The sequence below is a fragment of the Canis lupus genome, chromosome 1 (genome assembly GCF_003254725.2).
Source record: "Canis lupus dingo isolate Sandy chromosome 1, ASM325472v2, whole genome shotgun sequence".
In the NCBI taxonomy this organism is placed as follows: Eukaryota; Metazoa; Chordata; class Mammalia; order Carnivora; family Canidae; genus Canis; species Canis lupus.
This window is the reverse complement of record NC_064243.1, coordinates 57,732,428-57,753,733: the sequence shown is the minus strand read 5'-3', so window position 1 is coordinate 57,753,733 and position 21,306 is coordinate 57,732,428. Positions and strand designations below refer to the sequence as shown.

Here is a 21,306-nt window from a genome sequence, read left to right as displayed (position 1 = left end):
AGCACCATATTTACCTGTATTCTGTCTTCAAATAATGGTTAGCTCGTTCCAAGCATGTTATTAAATCTGTCATAAATAAAGATAATTGCAATTAGAAGACTGAATGGAAGTTAAGACTCATGCTCAAAATTTTTTAAAATAATTTTAAATAAAAAAGGATTTTTAAAAAGCATTCACTATCTAGTTATTATCTGAATTTTTCCACTTAAAAATAAATCAAAACTGGGAACACTGTCTTCAGGATTTAACATTTCTCTTTTCCACCCCAACCATGGTTTTTCAGCAATCGTCCAGTGAATTATAACAGAAACTACTTCAAACAGAAAAGCCAACACTGGTTCATTACTATCCACCCACATGCCTGCAAAGATCATGTGTATAATAACCTTCCTTGGCAAGAGGAAAACAATTTCAAAAGCCTGATACGGTTCATAAAGAAGGTTCAGGAATATTTTAGTTTAACAATTTAGCTAGTGGCATCTGAGTGAGCATGGAACTACATATTTACTGAGAATACAGCCTTTCCACTTTAATCAGTCAGGACCAAGGACTTAAAAAGAGGATGCTCTTTGGAATACAGAACTGAATGAATGCTCAGCAATGGGCATGCTAAGATGCTGTGGATTTTAAAGCATTTAAATCAACCTAGGATAGTTTCCAAAATACTTCACACTTGCTGCAAGTAGTTCTTTCTTTCCTTAATATTTTCAGTAGTTCTTACGAAGCAACAGACGGTGACCACTGGCCATGCTGGGGCCTGCTGGGATTGGCCAGACTTGATTGGCTGAGAGGGAAACTAATGGTGCACCCCCTTTCCAGAGCATTTCTGCCCAGGGACACTGAGAGCAGAAAATCTGGGCACTTCTGGGACTCTGGGCAGACATGGAGTACACTGCACAGTAATCACTCTGGAACACAAGAGGCCTGGATGGGAGGCCATGCTTTCCTCCGTCATCAGTTTCCTGTTCAAGTGTTAGCTCCATGGTTAAAGCACACTGTGACAGCCCATGTTGGTGCACTGGTGTGAGCATATGTGGGGGGTGGAGGGCAGAGGGGGCACTGGTTAAAAGGCTTGCCCTCTAAGCTGAGGAAGGTTGGGGGAGGACTTCAGAAAATAGCCAGACCTTAAAATCACCCCAAAGACACAAGGTTTCTAGAAAAATGAGATCCACCCTCACCCACAAAAGTCAGCTAATCAATCTAACATGTTTGATAAAAGTATTCTGAATTCTGATCTAACTGCTTACAAAGACTTGCATTCCTCTCTTCCTTCACATATTCTATATCTGAGGTCGCAATTCTGTCCAGAGATGGTGATAAGTAGCAAGAGGAATTCTTAGACCCAAGTTTACAGATCTGTGTTGATTCTTCTACTATACCTGGATGGTCACTGCTGGCATAGGTCAGCAAAAATCCCCGCCCTGAAATGTGGGATCCACTTGCAAAGCGAACAGTGACTTCATTCGTGTTCAGTAGGAGTTCTTTGGGAACAGCCATACTTCCACAATACGGTCCTAAAAACAAAGCACACTTTTAGCACATTCAAAATTTAGACCAGCACAAAGGATTAATATATGGTGGGTTTTTTTTTCCTTAAAAGTCAAATTTAGCAGACAACACATATATACAATTATAATTGTTACTCAACTGAAATTTTGCTTAATATGGGAACTGATAATTAGTGCCTAAATGTAGACTTGATTATACTGACAAGCCAAGGGGAGAAGTGGCTAATTCCAGATAAGCAATAGGCTAGAGCTAGTTAATTATGAACAACCCAAGGGATAAGTTTTAGTTTTTGTAAAGAAGACTAACAAAGGTCGAATACATTTGGTAGTCAAGAAAATGTCACAAAGGTGATATTCTAGGGGCCTCCTAAATTTGCTAGAAGAAACTCACAAATTTTCTTTTCTTTGAGGAGGTTTTCAGAATTAAAAGACTGTCCAATGCATGCTAACAATCTTATTCTCATGCAGTTTACACATGAGAATAAGATTATTATTTCTCTCTTATAGGACCTTCTGGTTAATCTGCATAGTTCGTTTTGATTTGGAAAATTAAGTTTATAAAAAAAATAGAAAAACTTCTAAAGGCTTCTGAAATACTACAGTATAAATTATGCAATTAAGAGTATAACACATTGTTTCTAGAACAAATGAGTTAAAAAGCAATAGGAAACTCCATAGGGATCCTTGGGTGGCTCAGCAGTTGAGCGGCTGCCTTCGGCCCAGGGCATGATCCTGGAGCCCCGGAATTGAGTACCACATCGGGCTCCCTTTATGGAGCCTGCCTCGCTCTCTCTCTGTCTCTCATGAATAAATAAATAAATAAATATATATATATACATATATATATTTTTTTTTAAAGGAAGCTCCATAAATTTTCAAAGAACAAAATTAGATTTGGAACTAAAAAAGAAAAAAAGAGACCTTCCTAAGACTACTCAAGTTAAAGTCTAGTTTGTAAATAGTCATCTTGAAAACCACGTATGTAAGACATAATAATTCTAAGAAAATAGAGATTAGCAAGCAAATTTTGACAACAAGAATTCTTTATTAACTTCTCCCCAATAAAACACTATGGAAAGAGTCATCTGCAACATCAGGCAGCAGTCAACAGTGACAAAATCAGGTTAAGGAAGGAGGAGGAGGGAAAGAAAAAGGTCCAGGAGAGGGTCATGAACCCAACTAAGCATTCCTCTCCTGCTATAAGAACCAGATTTCTCTTTCGTCCTGTCCAGGTCTCACATGTGGAAGATGTAACCGAATAAAAGAGAAATGTAGAGTGTTTACCGTCATGCTTTAAATCTCTGTCGTTCCCTATTTTTAAATTATAGTGAAATCCAAATTTAAAAAGATGACTTACCTCTTTAGAGATACTCATTATATATAATTACTTACATAAGTTAATACTAGCAAACTGTTTAGAATAGTAACCAGCATATAATGAGAGCTGTGGAAGTGCTTAGTAGTTACTAGTAAATAGTTAAATAAATGAATGACTACATTAAAACAAGCAAATAAATAATGTCTGTTTTCCTTTTAGACTGTGTTCCATAGGGTTAGAAATTTTTCTATCCATGGGCACCTGGGTGGCTTAGCCAATTAAGTGTCTGCCTTCAGCTCAGTTCCTGATTCCAGAGTCCTGGGATCAAGCCCCATGTTGAGGCTTCCTACTGGGTGGGGAGTTTGGTTCCCCCACCCCTACTCCCACTCGTCTCCCTGCTCATGCTTGCGCACACATTCTCCCTCTGAAATAAATAAAATATTTAAACAAAGAAAAAAGAATTTTTCTATCCATCACTTTATGCCTAGCAGCTTGTACAATACCTGGCATGTGGTGGCCTTCCAAATATTGTCAGAATTGAGATGAAGTTAAATGTTCTTCTATTTAAAACACTTTTGAAAAGCCAAACCTGATTATAAAGATGTATTAAACATTTAATCTTGGCATTTTAAAATATCATGAAGTCAGGAAGAGGAATGTGAAAAAGCAAGACAGGAAAGAAATCATTAGTGTAATAAATATACAGATGTTCAGGAACTTTAATAGTGCTCACAGCATGGTAGAGAAACATTTTATACTAAATCCATTTTTATAGTAAAGTAGAATGATAAGCATTTTTCCAAAATTAAAGTGAGTCAGATTAGAAAATCATAGATTTGGGGATCCCTGGGTGGCGCAGCGGTTTGGCGCCTGCCTTTGGCCCAGGACGCGATCCTGGAGATCCGGGATCGAATCCCACGTCGGGCTCCCGGTGCATGGAGCCTGCTTCTCCCTCTGCCTATGTCTCTGCCTCTCTCTCTCTCTCTCTGTGACTATCATAAATAAATAAAAATTAAAAAAAAAAAATTAAAAAAAAAAAAAAAAAAAAAAAAAGAAAATCATAGATTTTATGATTGCAAAACTCGTACTTGACTTTTGCAACTTAGTTTGTTTTACATAGGTTTGAAAATTCCTTTGTTCTCTGTCCAGATAAGTGAAGATACTTGCTTTGCAAATCTAAGAATGAAAATGAAATAACTAGTAACTTGTTGCTATTGGCAAATCAGATATTTTTCTAATCACATTTATCTTTTCCAAGAGGAAATGATAATGTGTATATATATATATTCCTCTCCAAATGGTGATAATGATAATCTCTCCTCAAGTTTCCATAGCATTCCAATGAGTCCTAATAAAAACAGTGAGGTAAGCAAGTCTAAATTGATGATCAGTGAGAACTTGTTTGGATTTTTTTAGTTGAAATATATTTGATATATAACACTGTAAATTCAAGGTATACTTGAATTGCTTATTCATTTGATGAATAAGTCATTCATTCATATTCATTTGATACATTTTTATGCTTTAATATGATTGTCACTGCAAGGAATAATTAGCAACTCCATCATGTAACATAATTATTTCTTTTCATGGTTGGAGTAATTAGGTTCTAGTTTCTTAGCAAGTTTGGTGATTATACAGTTGGCCCTTAGAGGTGCCTACGCCCATGTAGTTGAAAATCCATAGATAAGTTCTGATTCCCCAAAAACTTTTTTTAAAAGATTTTATTTATTTTAGAGAGAGAGGGCAGCAGAGGGATAGGAAGAGAGAGAATCTCAAGCAGACTCCCCACTGAGTATGGAGCCCAAGGGAGGGGGGAGTGCTTGACCCTAGGACCTGGAGATCATGACTTGAGCCCTGAGCTGAAATCAGCAATCAGATGCTCAACCAATTGAGCAACCCAGGCTGCCCCCCTGGACTCCAAAAACTTCATGACTAATAGCCTACTGTTGACCAGAAGTCTTACTAGTAACAAAAACAGCACATATTTTGTATGTTACGTGTGTTATATACTGTATTCTTTTAATAAAGTAAGCTGGTGAAAAGAAAGTATTAAGAAAATCATAAAGTAGAGATAACACATTTATGGTACTGTACTGTAAAAAATAATTCATGTTTAAGTGACCTGCCTAATTCAAACCTGCATTGCTCAAGGGTCAACTTTAATTCAATACTGTTGTCTAAAATATATATATATACATTACTCTATATTCACCACACTGTGAATTAGATTAGGGCATATCTGCTACTCATTGTAAGCTTGTACTCTTAAATAACATCAACCTATGCACCCCACCTCACCCCAATCCCCTGGCAACTATGCCCTTTTACTCTCTGTTTTTATTAGCTTAGCTTTTTTAGATTCCACATATAAGTGCTGTCACACTGTCCTTGTCTTTCTCTGGCAGACTTATCTCACTTAGCATAACGCCCTCAAGGTCCATTCCTGTTGTTGCAAATGGCAGGATGTCCTTTTTTCCTCATAGCTGAATAATTGGAGTTTTTTCCTTTTGGATTTTTATGGAACAGTTGAAAGGAAAGGTTGCAACACTACATATATTTTACACAAAGAGATAAGAGTGCATGTCATCACACTAAGTTGTCATACAATAGATATAATTTCCTACATCAAAAAAAACACACAAGTATAGTAAAACTCCAATTTGGTTGTATCCTCCCAAAGTCATGATGGGAATGTAAATATTCCTGGAAGAAGTTCCAAGATAAAATGTAAACACACAAACTCCTTTAATCACCGTTTACACCCACCCCCACCCCCCAGGCACCAATCTCTCTCCCATTCTTTTCTTTTTTCTCTCTCTCTCTCCCATTCTTACCAAAGTACTGCAAAAAAAATGTAACTAAACCCTGGAGGGGATAGGACACACCCTCTACATATCGACACAACATTAAGAGTTACTGGTTCATCATGGAACAACCATCACAATAGCAGGAGGCTGCAGTAGGCCAGCTTCTAGGCTAGAAGTCCAATGTTGGCTGTGGTATCGCCTACGGCCAAACATCTAATTATTTCCTGTCTGAAGGCCTGACGGATGGATCCCTTTTCACAGAATGGAAGTTAATGACTGCATTCCTAGAGTTAAAAGGGAAAAGATGAAAATGGGAAAACATGAGTGGCAGTGAGAGGGGAAAAATAATGAATGGGAAAGCAGTGAAGGATCCGACTGGCCTGTCCCAGGCAATGTTGTCAGCTCTCAGCTGAACTCTGTTGAGGATTCTTAGCTCTTCTTATGAAACAGCCTTTCTCCACCCACGCCCGGCCACACAATGTACTTCACTGTTAGAACTCTCCAGCAAGACTTCAAACAAGGCTCCACCCTTAGATTCCTACATTCACAAAGACGATTCCGAAGGAAACCCAGATGACAGCTTGGTGACTTCTAACTCTGATCGTGGTCACGGCCACTTCCCAGGCAGTGTTCCTGGACTGGGAAACCTTTCTCAATTCACAGTCAGACGGAACCCCAGTCTTTCTAGGGAGGTGGGGGTGCGTCTTAAGAACTTCAGCAGACCCAAGCATAGGCCTCCCAGCTCTGTATGGGTGTCTGCTTCACAACCAGCAGTGCTGTGTGTCTTGCGGCCCTTGGACTTGCGAACTCCCACTTTCCATCTTACTTTGTCATCTCCGATTCCCATCAGGCTGGGGCACAGCAGAAAGGCAGTTCATCAAGCAGGCAGACAAATCGGGGCAAAAGAAATACCTCTACCTTTTGTGAAACATCATTGGTAGCCCTGGATTGTGGGAAGAGCTATGAGTGATACCAAATGGAATGGTACTGTGGCATTTGGCACCAGACATGAGACCAGGACCTAGCAGACAATGGACTGATTCCTTGGACAAAGGAGTAAAAGGCCAGGAACCGTAGGAGCTGCCTTCAGCGAGCACAGTAGGCCAGTTCGTCTCAACACATCCCTTGTTTGGAGCTACTGTTCCATGAGCAGCCGAGGAGGAAACCCTTTATCTTGCCATGTGTGAATAGAAGAAAACTGCCCTACAAGGAAGAATAAACTGCCCCCGAGCCAAGCCCAGAATCCTCTTGCTTCTCTGGCAATCTGACAGTGCATTCATCCTGCAATTTATGCTACTACTACATTCTCTGTGGACTGTCGGAGACACCACATTACAAGGCAATAATAGGTTAATAACTGCTCCAAGCCATTTGGGGCAATTATATGCTTTTCATCTTGAAACTGATGAAGCAAAGTTCTTGTTTCATCTGTGAAAGGGAGGTGTTTAAAGAGTGGCGAGCATACCATTAAGAAGAAAGAAGAAAGAAGAAAAGAAAAGAAACGAAAAGAAAAGAAAAAAAAGAAAGAAAGGAAAAGAAAGGAAAAGAAAAGAAAAGAAAAGAAAAGAAAAGAAAAGAAAAGAAAAGAAAGAAAGAAAGAAAGAAAGAAAGAAAGAAAGAAAGAAAAAGAAAGGAAAGAAAGAAACCAGACACAAACCCAGAGATCCCTCCCCATCCAAAAGCGTACTGTCAAGTGGTGAAAAACAGACACCTGACTCTCGGGAGATCTGTCATAAATCAAATTAAACAACAAAACAACATCCTAGCAACTTTCATTAACCTACCAACACTCTCTGAAACGCATATTTAATTTCTCATGCACGGGAGGAACATGCCCAAGAGCCTAAGTGACCTTCCGGGGAGAGTCACAGCCACATGGCACACAACCAGCTGCCAGGAAAGTGGTAGCTGGCGTGGCCCAGATTTGTGCTCAGAGGCGTGCTGATAAAGCAATCTCCAGAAATGCTGAAGCTGCAAACGCCTTTACACTTGTGTCCATTTTCCATTTGTTTTTTTTCCAATGCAGTCAAATGGCACAGTCTGTCCTTGCTTGCCAATTGCAAGAGGGTCATCGTACAAAATTACAGAGTTTTCAGGGCCATTTTCTTTGAAAAGGAGGGAAATTAGCATAAAAAAGGATATTCCTGGACTATGCTATTAAAACCATAGTCACGTAAGAATGTAAGTAGTATCCCTGGAGAGTTTTGGTTCTGGTTCCCAGACAAAAATCAGTGACAGATGATAAATGAACCAGGCTGATTCCAAGACAAAGGTGTGGCTTTCCTTGGGGCTATGGGACTCAGGTCAAGACACTGACACTAGAGCTCACGACCCACCTAGGCCATTACTTCTCTGCCTACAAAAGATAGTAGTTACTGAAACTAAGTCACAGCATCTCCAGGGAAGGGTTTGGGAAAAAGGAAGAGGGCCATAACTTTTTTTCCTTGAGGCTTATAGTTATGTCCATGAGATACCTTGTGTGGAAGATTCTGGCCCATGTACATTGAAGATGCTATCTGAATTCTATCATGGCATGAAAGACGAAACAAAGTAAAAGAAAAATAAACAAAAATCAGTCCTTCTCAAGAGCATCCACCCAAGTAGACCCAATCAGAGGAGATCGTACTTCTGAGATCCCCAAACAACTTTGCACAATCTAGGAATTTCTTTAAAGGTCTTAAAAAAATTTTTTTAAGTCATAAGAATTTTGCAATCTTCATGATATGTCTGGGAAAGATAAACCAGTTATGAAATAGACACTACCAATCTTGTGGGGGGGGGGGTTCTGTTTCAGAGTTTTAAGAAATCAACAGACAAGGCATAATGATTAGATCCTAAGGCAGTAGGCCAGATATGTATCTTTCTGATCTTTCTGAAAATTATCACAGAAATCTTGTTGCAAATTAGGAGTCAAAACCCTTAGCATCATTTCATACTTTCCCCATTTCTCTTGTTCCTGGTGTAATATAAATATTAACAGTTGGCTTCGCGTTGCTGTACTTCTAGATCACTGACCATGGTTAAAAAAACATTGGGAGTGGAGGTGGAAATACAGGAAATGGAAGAGAACAATTCTCGAACTTCCTGGTTTTTCTATACTGCAAATCACTTAGCAGACCACAACCAATTCAACCAATTTACCATTAGGTTCCTGGGCCAGCTGGTTTCTTCCTATTCCTGACCACGATTCCTCCTGAAGGATTTTGGTTAAGAAGCATTTCTTTCAAACCTTAAATTTACACTGGTACTCTTCCTTTGAGGGATTTCTCAATGACCCCATCTTATGTTCAGGATACCCCTGTGGGGAGACCTGGAGAAGTTTCCATCTCTTCCAGCAAATGACAGATAAAACTACAGCTCAGGTTTTCTTATGCACAAGCCATTGGATCAGATGGTTTCTGTCACAAAGAATTGGGACATATTTTATAGGGTTTAAAAGTGGAGTCTCTGGTATCAAATGCCCAGACTCGCATCCCAGATCTAGGAAAGTGATAACCAAGTTACTTGACCTCTGTGAGCTTCAGAATCCTTAGGTATGGATGTTAATAAAAGGCCCTGCCCTCAGGACTATCATGACAGTTAAATGGGTTAGTAAGTCTAAAGAACTAAGCCCAGTGCACAGCATTTAGCTGAATGCTCAAGTGTAAGAGCCTTGTACAGGGCTTTATGGTCCTTTCTATATAATAAGCAGAGTCTTAAAATTTTATGTAAACAAAGTCTTTTTTTAAATGCAGAGGGAATAGGTATAGATAGGGAATCTTATAAATCCTCCTACAGTATGAATATCTTTTTAGATAAAAGATAAAAAGAATTGGGGATCCCTGGGTGGCGCAGCGGTTTGGCACCTGCCTTTGGCCCAGGGCGCGATCCTGGAGACCTGGAATCGAATCCCACGTCGGGCTCCCAGTGCATGGAGCCTGCTTCTCCCTCTGCCTGTGTCTCTGCCCCTCTCTCTCTCTCTCTCTCTCTGTGACTATCATAAAAAAAATAAAAATAAAATAAAAAAGATAAAAAGAATTTTATCTTTTGTAAAAATATAAATTTTTTTTAAGAGAGAGAGAAAGAGAGAGCAGGCATGTGAGCAGGGAACGGGGATCGGGGTAGGGGCAGAGAGAGGGAGAGAGGAAAATCTTAAGCAGGCTCCACGCCCAGTGCCGATGCCTACACGGGACTCAATCTCATGACCCTGAGATCATGACCTGAGGATATATGTTTGCCAAAATCAAGCTACATGCAATCAGATTCATTAAATATTCAATGAGCATCTGTAATTGCAAGACTATGCTAAGCATCCAGGGATACTGAAAAAATGAATAAAATGCAATTCCTTGCTCAGGGAGCCCTATATCTGGTAGAGAAGCTAACATAACATCTCAAATTGAGATTGGTGTTCTAGTTAAGGCCTAGAGAATCAACATACGCCCCAGGGAGGGAATGACTGGAGCTGCTGGACATCAGAGAAAGCTCTGGGGCTTTGGGGTAAGTAGCAATGAATATGGTGCATGTGTGTGTGTGTGTGTGTGTTAGAAGGAGCAGGAAAAGAGACTCGTGGAAGGAGTATTATTAATAAATATAGCATTGCATGAAGCTGTACGGTGTATTCAGGAAAAGGCACAAACATGGGGAGACTCGAGATGAGGCTGCAAACTGGGATGGGGAAGAGCGTGGGTAAGCTCTGCATGCCACACTGACAAGTTCCTGTAGACAGGAGGGTACAATTAATAATTTTCAAAATCAGGAAAGAAAGAAATTATCATTATATTCAACAAGATAACCTTGGCTAGCCTGGAGGGAACAGAGACTGGTGAAAAGAGAGACGGAAACATCGGGAGGCTCTTTCCATAAAAAATAGGTACAAAGATGTGGGCTAGCAGTAAAATAAAAAAGCCAAACTGAACCAAACAAACTGTGGACTTGGAGAATATGTGTTTTCTGCTCATCTCACGAGGCAGGATGGAGAAAATCTGTACAGGGAGCTATTTCTGGCAGGGAACCTGCCACTTGCTTGGAATGACTGGGTCAAACGCAGGTGACCAGGAATGCACCAGGAGGGTAAAGTGTGCTGCTGCAGCTCAGTCTCTACTTGGTGGAAGGGAAGTGTGCAGGGTACTGAGAGGGAACCAATGTGTTCTCTGCTCTTAGACCTCTTAGACAAAGAATAAACTGTGTGCAAGGCCACTGCGGGGGGCGGGGGGGGGGACAGGGGGAGGAGAAGAGTGAGGGTAATGATGGCTAACATTTGCTGAGTGCTTATTCTGTGCAAGGCATCATTCTTTTAAGTTATACATCTGTGCCTCAATCACCCAAATATGATAGCTGGTACTATTTTGCCCATTTTAAAGATGGGGGAATGGAGAAATGGAAAGATCACATAATCTGCTCAAGGTTAAGCAATTAAAACATGAGTAGTACACCAGCAATCTGAAGGCAGACTGTCTAATTCCAGAGTCTACACTCTTAAACACAAATGAAAAATCTAAGCAGAAATGACGGTGTTAATCCCAGTCCATGCTGAAGGGCAGCCTGGTTTCATTGATCCGCAGCGACCCAGGTGGGGAAGTCTATGAGACTCCATTAGAACAAGGTCCTTTGAGATCCGAGAAGCTAGTATCTTGTTCCCCCCCAAATTCTTCCAGCAAGTCCTTCAGGAGTTCCCAGAACAACCAACCTAAACTCGACACATCAAGGGAAGGGCAATTTTCAGGGGAAACTGGGACCCAGTCAAGCTTCTTGAAATATCAGGAAAACAGAAATGACAATTCCTCTGGGGTCCCTGAGAGCAGGCCCTTTCTGCTGGACTGGAAATGGAACTTAATCACAGGATGAGTCATAAAGAGTTTTAAAGTTGAGAATAATGACCTTCAGTATGAATTCACAGCCCTCCCTCTTCACTGTCATAAATAAAAGTCATATATTTCATATTACAAATGTAGGTATTTTGGTATGACACTGTCTGAATTAGGATTTACTTTTTCCCAAAGTTCAAGATCATTTTAATGTTATTTTAATGTTTTATGTAATTTGCCTGTTGTTATTTTACGTCATGACTCTAAAAGGCCAGAAATCGAGAATCAGTACCAAAGCAGCAATCTGAGCTGTATTAGACAATTTTAAATCTTAAACTCTATTGTTTAATACTCTTTTTTTTTTAAAGATTTTATTTATTCATGAGAGACACACACAGAGAGAGAGAGAGAAAGAGAGAGAGAGGCAGAGACACAGGCGGAGGGAGAAGCAGGCTCCATGCAGGTAGCCCGATGTGGGACTCGATCCCGGGTCTCCAGGATCACACCCTGGACCAAAGGCAGGCGCTAAACCGCTGAGCCACCGGGCTGCCCCTAGACTCTTTGTTTTAATCTTCGAATTCAGGCTTAAAAGTGAACCTGTTCAATCCTAGGAGAGCGCTGGCTACCTCAGTCAAGTCTCTAAGGCCTATGAGCCCAAATAGAAGATGAATTTCCTCTGTAAAGAAGGTGCCACCTTAAATTTGCATTTTTTCATAGCCTCACATTACACCGACCTCTTTGAACAATGCAGAACTGTTTGGGGAAGACACTTGAAATAACTTAAATGAATGTAGTTTTGAATGCCAAAAAGAGTCCACCTGACAGAAAGCAGTGAAAAGAGAAACAAAGAAAACAATGCGGACTTAGTTCGCATTCCTCGGGGGACATATGACCTCACAATTTCTAATGCTGGAAATTTTTGCAAACAAGCCTTTCAAAGATCACTTTATAAAGGGATAATGTTATATTTTCCAAAAATGCATAATCTGAATTTAATCATGAGGCAATATCAAACCAACCCAAACCAACAGACATTCTACAAAATAAATGGCTGGGAACTCTTCAAAACTATGTAAGAGATAAAATAAGGCTGAGGAACTCTCCCAGATTAAAGCAGATTCGGGAGTCCTGACAACAAAATGCCTTGTGACACTCGTTTGAATCTTAGAGCAGAAAAGGGACATTAATGTTTCTTTGGAGGGTAGCCTCAGCTTCTTTTGTCTCCTAAACAAACAAAATCCCAGAACTCCCTCCATTATAATGAAAACAATCTCTACGAAGCAAACTATGATATTTCTCGAAGAAAAAAAAAATTTTTTTGGCCAGGATATTGGCACACATGATCTTGAAAGTCAGTATATGTATATTTTAGATCCAAAATGTTTTGTAAGTATAAAAGTAAGATTTGTGTTTAAGCATATCCTTAAAAATTCATTTTGTCCTTAAAAAAATTTTTATTTTGTCCTTAAAACATATTTTCAAATTAAGGTTGATATACTTTACTTTGTCAACTTTGCTGCTTCCTGGCTGTTTTCAAGGGTATTTTCAAAGGAAGAGCCAGTGTCTTAACTCAGTAATAAATGCACATGTAATCCTTCCAACTGATGTTGAATCTGAAATATCTACTATAATTATAATACCTGACAAACAGAAGAAGAATAATCCCACCTTGTCTGTATCAGGCCTTTTAAAAGCAATGAGATCAAGTGTGTATTTTGCATGATTACTGTAAAAGCTGGCATGGCTTACACTTGTTTACAATGCATTTTACTACCATGAGTATGGGTTATAAAAGCACCCAAAGTATATGAACCAAACATTGAAAACAAAATCGGCATGGGGATGAACCATTAAAAATGAACTGCACAATGATTAAAAGTGTACAACTTCAGCATATTCACTATTGTTAATGCAATCACATTCCAAGTACTTCCATTCTTGGCAGAGCTTACAAACACTGGTGCCAGAAAACATTATTCTTTTTCAAAACATTAACTCCATATTCAAAATTCAGACAGCGCTGAGTCTTAAAATCTCTTGGCATAGGTTTTAATAACTAATTGGTTAATGAAAAAAATCGAGTTGGATAAGCTAAAGCTATTCAGCTATTTCAGCCACACATGTAATTGTTAGAGCCATCAAAGATGGGAATTTCAAAGAGGTATTCCAGAACATATATTCCTCATTGCTGCCTTTCAGGGAGTACTTTCCGCAACCACCGCCAACCCAGACAAGTGTTGTGGATCCTGGGACCCTGTGCCAACACTAGGGCTCTCCCCTACAGGCATGCCAGGTCCTGTGGCTACACTGGCTGCAAAGATGCCTCCTACTCTCCCAGGGAACTGGGCAACAGCCCACAGAAACACCCACCCTGAGCCTGAGCCCAGGATGCCAAAGCCCTTCTACCTCTACCTCTTCCTCCTCCCCCTCTTCCTTTGCAGATGCCTGCGTTTCTTAGGGAGGTTCAAAGTGACCAGGAGACTATTTTAATTATTATTTAAAATATTGGTCTAGTCAGTTTTGGGGGTCAAAGGAAATCTATTCGTTCCTTATTAAGAAATATTAACATATGTTTGTTAAAGAAAAAATAGAAAGTAGAGAGAAGATATAACAATACCAGTAGGGTAACCCTTCTAAATTCTCACTTCAAGATTCTGCTAAAGTTATGTTGTCTTGGGGCACCTGGGTGGCTCAGTGGTTGAGCGTCTGCCTTTGGCTCAGGTTGTGATCCTGGCATCTTGGGATCGAGTCCTGCATCAGGTTCCCCACAGTGAGCCTGCTTCTCCCTCTGCCTATGTGTCTGCCTCTCTCTCTGTGTCGTTCATGAATAAATAAATAAAATCTAAAAAAAAAAAAGTTATGTGGTCTTATTTTATTCAAGGTTTTTTTTTCCTATTGTTATAACACTAGTGTATATTCATATTTTACCTAACACTGTGTATCATAAGCAGCTTTCTATGTCAATAGTCTTTTACACAAATAGGTGGTTCATATGCTAAGTAACTATAACATGTTTTAGTCAACTGGTTCTTGGTCATTGAACCTGTTGATTTGCTTTTTTTTTCTTTAATATTTTATTTATTTATTTATGACAGACACAGAGAGAGAGGCAGAAGCAGAGGCAGAGGGAGAAGTAGGCTCCATGCAGGGAGCCCGACATAGGACTCCATCCAGGGTCTCCAGGATCATGCCCTGAGCTGAAGGTGGTGCTAAACCGCTGGGCCACCGGGGCTACCCTTGATTCGCTTTTTTAAAAAACCATTTATTCACTAAGTATATCTACTACATTCAAATCACTGGATTAAATATTATAAGTACATGCGTATGAATTAGTGGTTCCTCTCACAATGCTATGCAAAACTACAAAAGACCCAAACATATATTTTATAGCACACAGAGCTATGCATGTATACACTTTCTATATCTAGCGCTAAGCATTTAATTTTTAAAAAAATATTCTTACAGGATGAAAATATCCTAATTTTCTCACCAGATATTTCTTTTATTGCTAATCTCTCTTACCTTTGCCTGCTGGGTTTGTCTTAGCATGACTGATCAGGAAATCTTTAAAGTAGTCACAAAAGAAAAATTCTGAGCATCATTAAATATTTTATCTTAAGAATATCCCTAGCCAAAAATATTAACTGTACCTGCATTTTGAACAAAACTGCTGTATGATGTAATATTGGGCTGAGAATTTGTTGGGGTTTTCTTTGAGTGGTGGGACTGGAGCAGAGCAGCAGACATCTGGGAACAGAGGTCTTAGAGCCACAAAGACATGGATATAAATCCTCCTTCCATCCCTTAACTAGCTGTGTGATCTTTGGCATATTACTCAAAAACAAAAACAAAAAAACTCAACTCACTGTGCTTTAGTTTCCCTATTTGCAGAAAGGAGTTAATAATACCTCCAAGGTGGATGTGAGGATTCCAGAAAGTCTATATAAGGGTCAAGCATGTGCCTGGCATAAAACAGACACTGAATATATTTATTTCTACAATGAGCATACATTTGGTTTTTGAAAGATAAGCCTAACTAGTATGTAGAAAAAATATAAAGAGAAAAATTAATTTACTCGGCTTTACCGCTACAGGTGACTTGTAATTCATGACTCAGTTCCTAGCGAAGGGTTTGAGTCTTGACAATTCGGGAATCTAGAAATGTAAAGGTCAGTGCCCTGAAGCCGACCAGGATCACCTCAGAACCTAGCTCCCACTATGTAATTAATCCCACGCTTTCCCTCTTTTCTGTATATGCGTGAATATACATCGGAGATGATAAAGAAAACTCACGGTGTGGGAAAGTCACACCCATTCTCCAATCCTGCTCTGGGATGACTTCCTCCCCTTTTTAGTTCTTCTCACCTCGCCTCTGATTTGAGACAGCCTGAAAGCAAGAGAGAGGACTACTCTGCTGCTCTGTTGGCAGGTGGAATTAACTGCTCATCTTCCAGGAAAGTAGACATTCCCCAGGAGACACCAGTGTGGGAAAGCCATTTCTGGCCTCGCAGTGTTTTGCCTCCCGTCCTACAGGCAGGCCCTGACACTCAATCCTCTCCTCTGAATGTGACTGACATTTCCTGGCTGGTGAGGGATTCCCTGAAGAGTGCTTCCACAAATTAACACACATGTGGTCACCAGTAAGCGTCCTCAGGGGCCTTAAGCATCCCTTGAATTCCCATCTTTCCCATTTTTTGTTTGTTTTAAGTAAAGATTTTATTTATTTATTTGAGAGACAGAGAGCGCGAGCACGCATGAGTGGGGAGGGCCAGAGGCAGAGGGAGAAGCACACTCCCTGCTGAGCCCAGAGCCCCACTAGGGGCTGATCCCCAGACCCCGAGATCATGACCTGAGCTGAAGTCAGATGCTTCACCAACTGAGCCACCCAGGTGCCCCTCATTCTTTCCATCTGAATCAAACTGGAGTTCAAGAGCTGCAAACGATGATCTGAAATCAACTATATGCTGTCAAAGCAATTCAGCTATCATTAAAATAGACATAATATTCCCAGGGTACAAAAATCTTAGATTTCTTTTTTCTTCCCAGGGGCTAGATAAGCACAGACCCCTGAATGGTCTGCTGGCTAGTCTGGGCCTCCACGCTGGGAGGAGGCACCAGGGGAGAGGAGACACATCTGCATGGAAAGGTAAAGACAGCATTGAAAGTTGTGTGTGTTTGAGAAATTGCCTGTAGAGCTAGTAGACAGACAAAACCTGTATCATATCTGGAATTGTACACAGAGAGAATTTCAGAAAACCTCTAACCTGTATATAAGATTTTCTTTATTTTTGAATTGTCTAAACTCAAGCTGTCTTCTTGGACTTGGGAACGCAGGGTCACTGTCACAGTGACTTCAGACTCCAGTGTACTAACTGTACACCCCAAAGCACACAAAAGCTTGATTTCAAAAGATTATTTTGGAAACTGTCCTCTGCATTTGCTGCTCCCTTAACCCAGAAAACTCTGACCTCAGACACTGTATACACAGTCCATTCCCTCAAGTCATTCGGATCTCTCCTCAAATGTGCCCGTACTGGGGAAGTTTTCCTGACCAGCCCATTTGAAGTAGTTACAAACCCATTCAAAACCAGGCTCTGTACAGCCTTAGGATGCCTTATTTTTCTTATTTTTCTTTCTCACTACCTCTCATATTATAGATTCATTTGATTTTCCATCTCCCCTCCCTATAGATGCAAGCTCCAAGATGGAATAACTCTGTTTTTTTCACTGTTGCATCCCACAGAGTTCCTGAATACACAATCACTGTTCAATAAATATTTGTCACATGAGTGAATGACTTGTAGATGTTGTAGCCAAATGCCATACATCTCCAATTCTCTGCCCAGCAAGATACAAACCCAAACAAAGCTCCTAGGACACACACAAGGCTAACACTAAATCTCCTTAGATGTCTTTGTTGCAGCTTATGAAGCAAGTGTATCCATGAGAGCTACCCTAAGAGTTTACAAAAAGCAAGCTTCTCTTCTAATCTTCCCAGGCTATCATACTAATCAACACACAACCTGCCCTCCCTCCCAAGTTTCAAATTATTTCATGCTCACAGATACCTAGATCTCCTTTCTTACCATACTGATCGGAATTGCTGGTGAAGAGAAGGTAGTCAGAAGCACAGGTCTGGGATTCAATATCCAAATCCCCTAACCTCAGAATCAGTGTCTTTCCTTTTGGCACTCGGAGAGTCTTTTCACAAACCGTGTGATTGGGGTAAGTCCCTGGATAATTCTTAGACGTCATGGTGCCACTGTCCTGATAGGTCACTATGTGCCCACAGCCATCACCTGGTTGAAAAAAAAGAGAGAGAGAGAATTAAAGGAATGAAATTAATTCTTACTGAGGATTGAGAGAGTCTAGTGTAATCTCCAAGTCACGTATTTTATTCCTTCTTTGCAGAGGGAAAAACGAAAGAAAAAAGAAGAAAGAAGAAAGAAGAAAGAAGAAGAAAGAAAGAAAGAAAGAAAGAAAGAAAGAAAGAAAGAAAGAAAGAAAGAAAGAAAGAAAAAAAGAAAGAAAGAAAGAAAGAAAGAAAGAAAAAAAGAATAAAAGAAGGTTAATTTTTTGAATTTCAGGTAATTTTATCTTGTTCCCCAGTATATTTATTATTTTTTTAAAGATTTATTTATTTATTTGACAGAGAGAGAGAGAGACAGCACAAGCAGGGCAAGCAGCAGAGGAAGAGGGAGAAGCAGATTCCCCACAGAAGGCCCCATTTTAACAACTGATGTGAGAAGAAATTTTAATAAGAGAGAACCAATAACTTCTTTCTGGGAATGTTTTCCCACCAAATAAGGGCTTTCCCCCTATCATTTAAGGAGTGAGATGAATTAGAAGCCGTAGAAAGAGGCAGATATAGAATTTGATCTTCCAAGTACCCCATTTACCTTTATTGAACTTAATCATAATACTGTCAAATCGCCATGATCTCACTAAAGGATTTCTATTGCTGTCAGTTACAACCCCAAATGCATTTTTATTCTTTCTACTGGGTACATTGTCTGTTTTCTTTATAAATTCAGTACAATAAACAAATTATTTAATAATAATAATAAAAACTGGACAGAGAGCCCCACGTGAGGCTCAAACCCATGACCCTGAGATCATAACCTGAGCCGAGGGCAGACGCTTAGCGGACTGAGCCACCCACAGGTGGCCCTTGATTCCCAGTTTAATCTGAATATTTTTGACCAAAATGTTTCATATATTAAAATGGAAAGCCCTTAGCAAACACATTGCTTAATCATACTACTTTTTCTAATCATCTCTTTTTTCTACCCATGGAGATGCACAGTGGGCCCTTGGCATTCACAGCTTTGCCATTTGTGGTTTTAGCAAGCCAATGGCGTGCAATAATCTTGCACGGTGGAGAAAATAATCGTACTTATTTCAGAGGGTCACTGTATTGTTAAACAAGAGAATGAGAGGAGAATGAGAACCTGTCATCCAGCTGCAGGCTTCCAGCTGTTCGACATTCACATCGCAGTGAATGATAGTCGTGGATCTGAAGGTTCCTGAGAGACCCAGAATGTGTCATTAAGAGAATGTCGAGGATCCAGTGCCTCGAGTGCTTGGCACATACCAGACCTAGTACTGCTGGAGACACAAAAAAGCAGCAATGGTGTCTTCACAGAGCTCAGAGCGAAACAGGAGACAGTCCCATGTTCAGCTAACTATAATACCGGGTGCTGTGTGCCATATAGGAGCTTAAAGTGCTGAGAAAGGCAGGAAAAACTGTATTTCAGTGAATTATCACCACTTCACTAAAATAAGAAATTTTCTTAAGATTTTTTTGACCAACACGTTGCTCCAATAGATTAAAGTGACTAAGTCACTCACTCAAATATCTTAATGTCATGCACAGCTGGGTGGGCCGCAAGGTAATTGAGCACACAGGGCAATGAAGTTGGCATTCAAGTTGCCAAATTCCTGTGGCTAGTATTGCTTCACATTAAAGCGAGTATTTCTGCCCCCAACTAGAGGGAGAGAAAGCAGAAATTGGTTGAAGAAGGAATTCTCTGAATAATAAAACAAGGCCTCTGCATCCCAAAGTCTCCCCCAGAGAAGCCCCAACTTGGGCATACGAGAATCTGAAGCCCAGGGCAGCCTTCTTCCTCCTCCAGCCTCTTCCTGAGTTAGAGGAGGATTGGCCTGGGGCTTTCCTTTATCCCACTCTTTTCTGACCCTGAGGCTTACAGCCCAAATGATAATGGAAGCTAGGTAAAATAAGAAAAAATAATAATACATAAAATAAAATTGTGAGGGATGGATGGGGTGGGCACAGAACTCCAGAAGCTACCCCATCTCAGCAGACAAGTCTAAGGAGAGGAATCCACCTATAATCCAGAAACTGCCACAAGATTCCCAGCAGCTACGGCCAGGTGGACGAATAGGGGATAGAGTTAACTTTACCAAGTGATGGGTTACAGAATACAGCAAAAATGTAGATGGACACTAAGATAAAACTACTGTGACACCTGCACGTCTAGGGAGAAGCAGCTTTGGAATTTATATGTTAGACCATAGTGACCCATAGAAGTTTTTGAGAAGGGAGATGATGAAAGAAGTATTTTTTAAAAAGATGATCAACCCAGTTGGGCAATGCTACAGGACCTAGAATGTAGGGAGAATCCAGATAAGAGCAGTACAAGGGTGAGGAATGGGGCAGCTGGAAAGGGAAAGGAAAGGAAAACAGAGAAATTCACAACAATAAAAGAAACCAACAGCTCAGGAAACGACAGCCGTTGGTGGGGATGTAGAGAAAGGGGAGCCCTCTTACGCTGTTGGTGGGAACGCAAACTGGTGCAGCCACTCTGGAAAACAGTATGGAAGGTCCTCAAAAAGTTAAAAATAGAACTACCCTGGGGTACCTGGGTGGCTCAGTCAGTTAAGCATCTGACTCTTCATTTTGGCTCAGGTCATGATCTTGGGGGTCCTGAGATTGAGCCCTGAGTTGAGCTCCACCCTGGGTGTGGAGCCTGCTTAGGATTCTCTCTCTTCCTCTGCTCCTCCCCCTACTTGCACTCCCCTCCCCCCACTCTCTTGGATAAAGAAATAAATAGATCTTAAAAAACAAAACAAAGCACAGAACTACCCCATGACCCAGCAATTGCACTACTTAGGTATTTAACCAAAGAATACAAATAGTTTTTTGAAGGCACCTGCACCCCACTGTTTATAGCAGCAATGTCTACAATAGCCAAAATATTGAAGGAGCCCAGATGTCCACCAACTGAAGAATGGATAAAGAAGATGTGCTACACACACACACACACACACACACACACACACACACACAGGACTATGACTCAGTTATCATAAAATTGAAACCTTGCCATTTTGCAACAGCATGAATGGAACCAGAAGGTATTATGCTGAGTGAAACAAGTCAGTCAGACAAAGTCAAGTACCATATAATTTCACTCATCTGTGGAATTTAAGAAACAAAACAGATGAACACAGTGGAAGGGAAGGAGAAATACAATAAGATAAAAACAGAAAGGGACAAATAATAACAGACTCTTACCTCTAGGAAACAAAGTGAGGGTTGCTAGAGGGGAGGCAGCAAGGGGATAGGGTTCCTGGGGGATGGGCATTAAGGAGGGCACCTGATGTAATGAGCACTGGGTGTTATATGCCACTGATGAGTCACTAAATTCTACCCTTGAAACTAATAATACACTATATATTAGCTAACTTGTACTTAAATAAAATCTAAAAAAAAAAAAAAATCAACAGACTTGGATTTTGGTTTAATGGGGGAGACAGGATAAGAAAAAAAACCCACTGAAATTCTGAGTCCAGAAATGACTGGAGCACTAAGGCTAACATAGACGGGATGAAAAGCCCAAAGAGAGAGCAGGTTTGGGGGC

At 40.3% G+C, this 21,306-nt stretch overlaps 1 protein-coding gene across 2 annotated transcripts in view; it reads right to left on the bottom strand.

Annotated features, from left to right (window-relative positions):
• Window positions 1-21,306, bottom strand: part of DCBLD1 (discoidin, CUB and LCCL domain containing 1) — a 98,230-nt gene that overhangs the window by 58,107 nt on the left and 18,817 nt on the right. For both annotated transcript variants that reach the window (XM_025422840.3, XM_035704847.2), the window contains exons 2-4: window positions 17,509-17,721; window positions 1,380-1,514; window positions 15-66 (exon numbers count right to left, since the gene is read on the bottom strand). In XM_025422840.3, coding sequence (XP_025278625.1) covers window positions 15-66; window positions 1,380-1,514; window positions 17,509-17,721 — 400 coding nt within the window. The remainder of the gene's footprint in view (window positions 1-14; window positions 67-1,379; window positions 1,515-17,508; window positions 17,722-21,306) is intronic.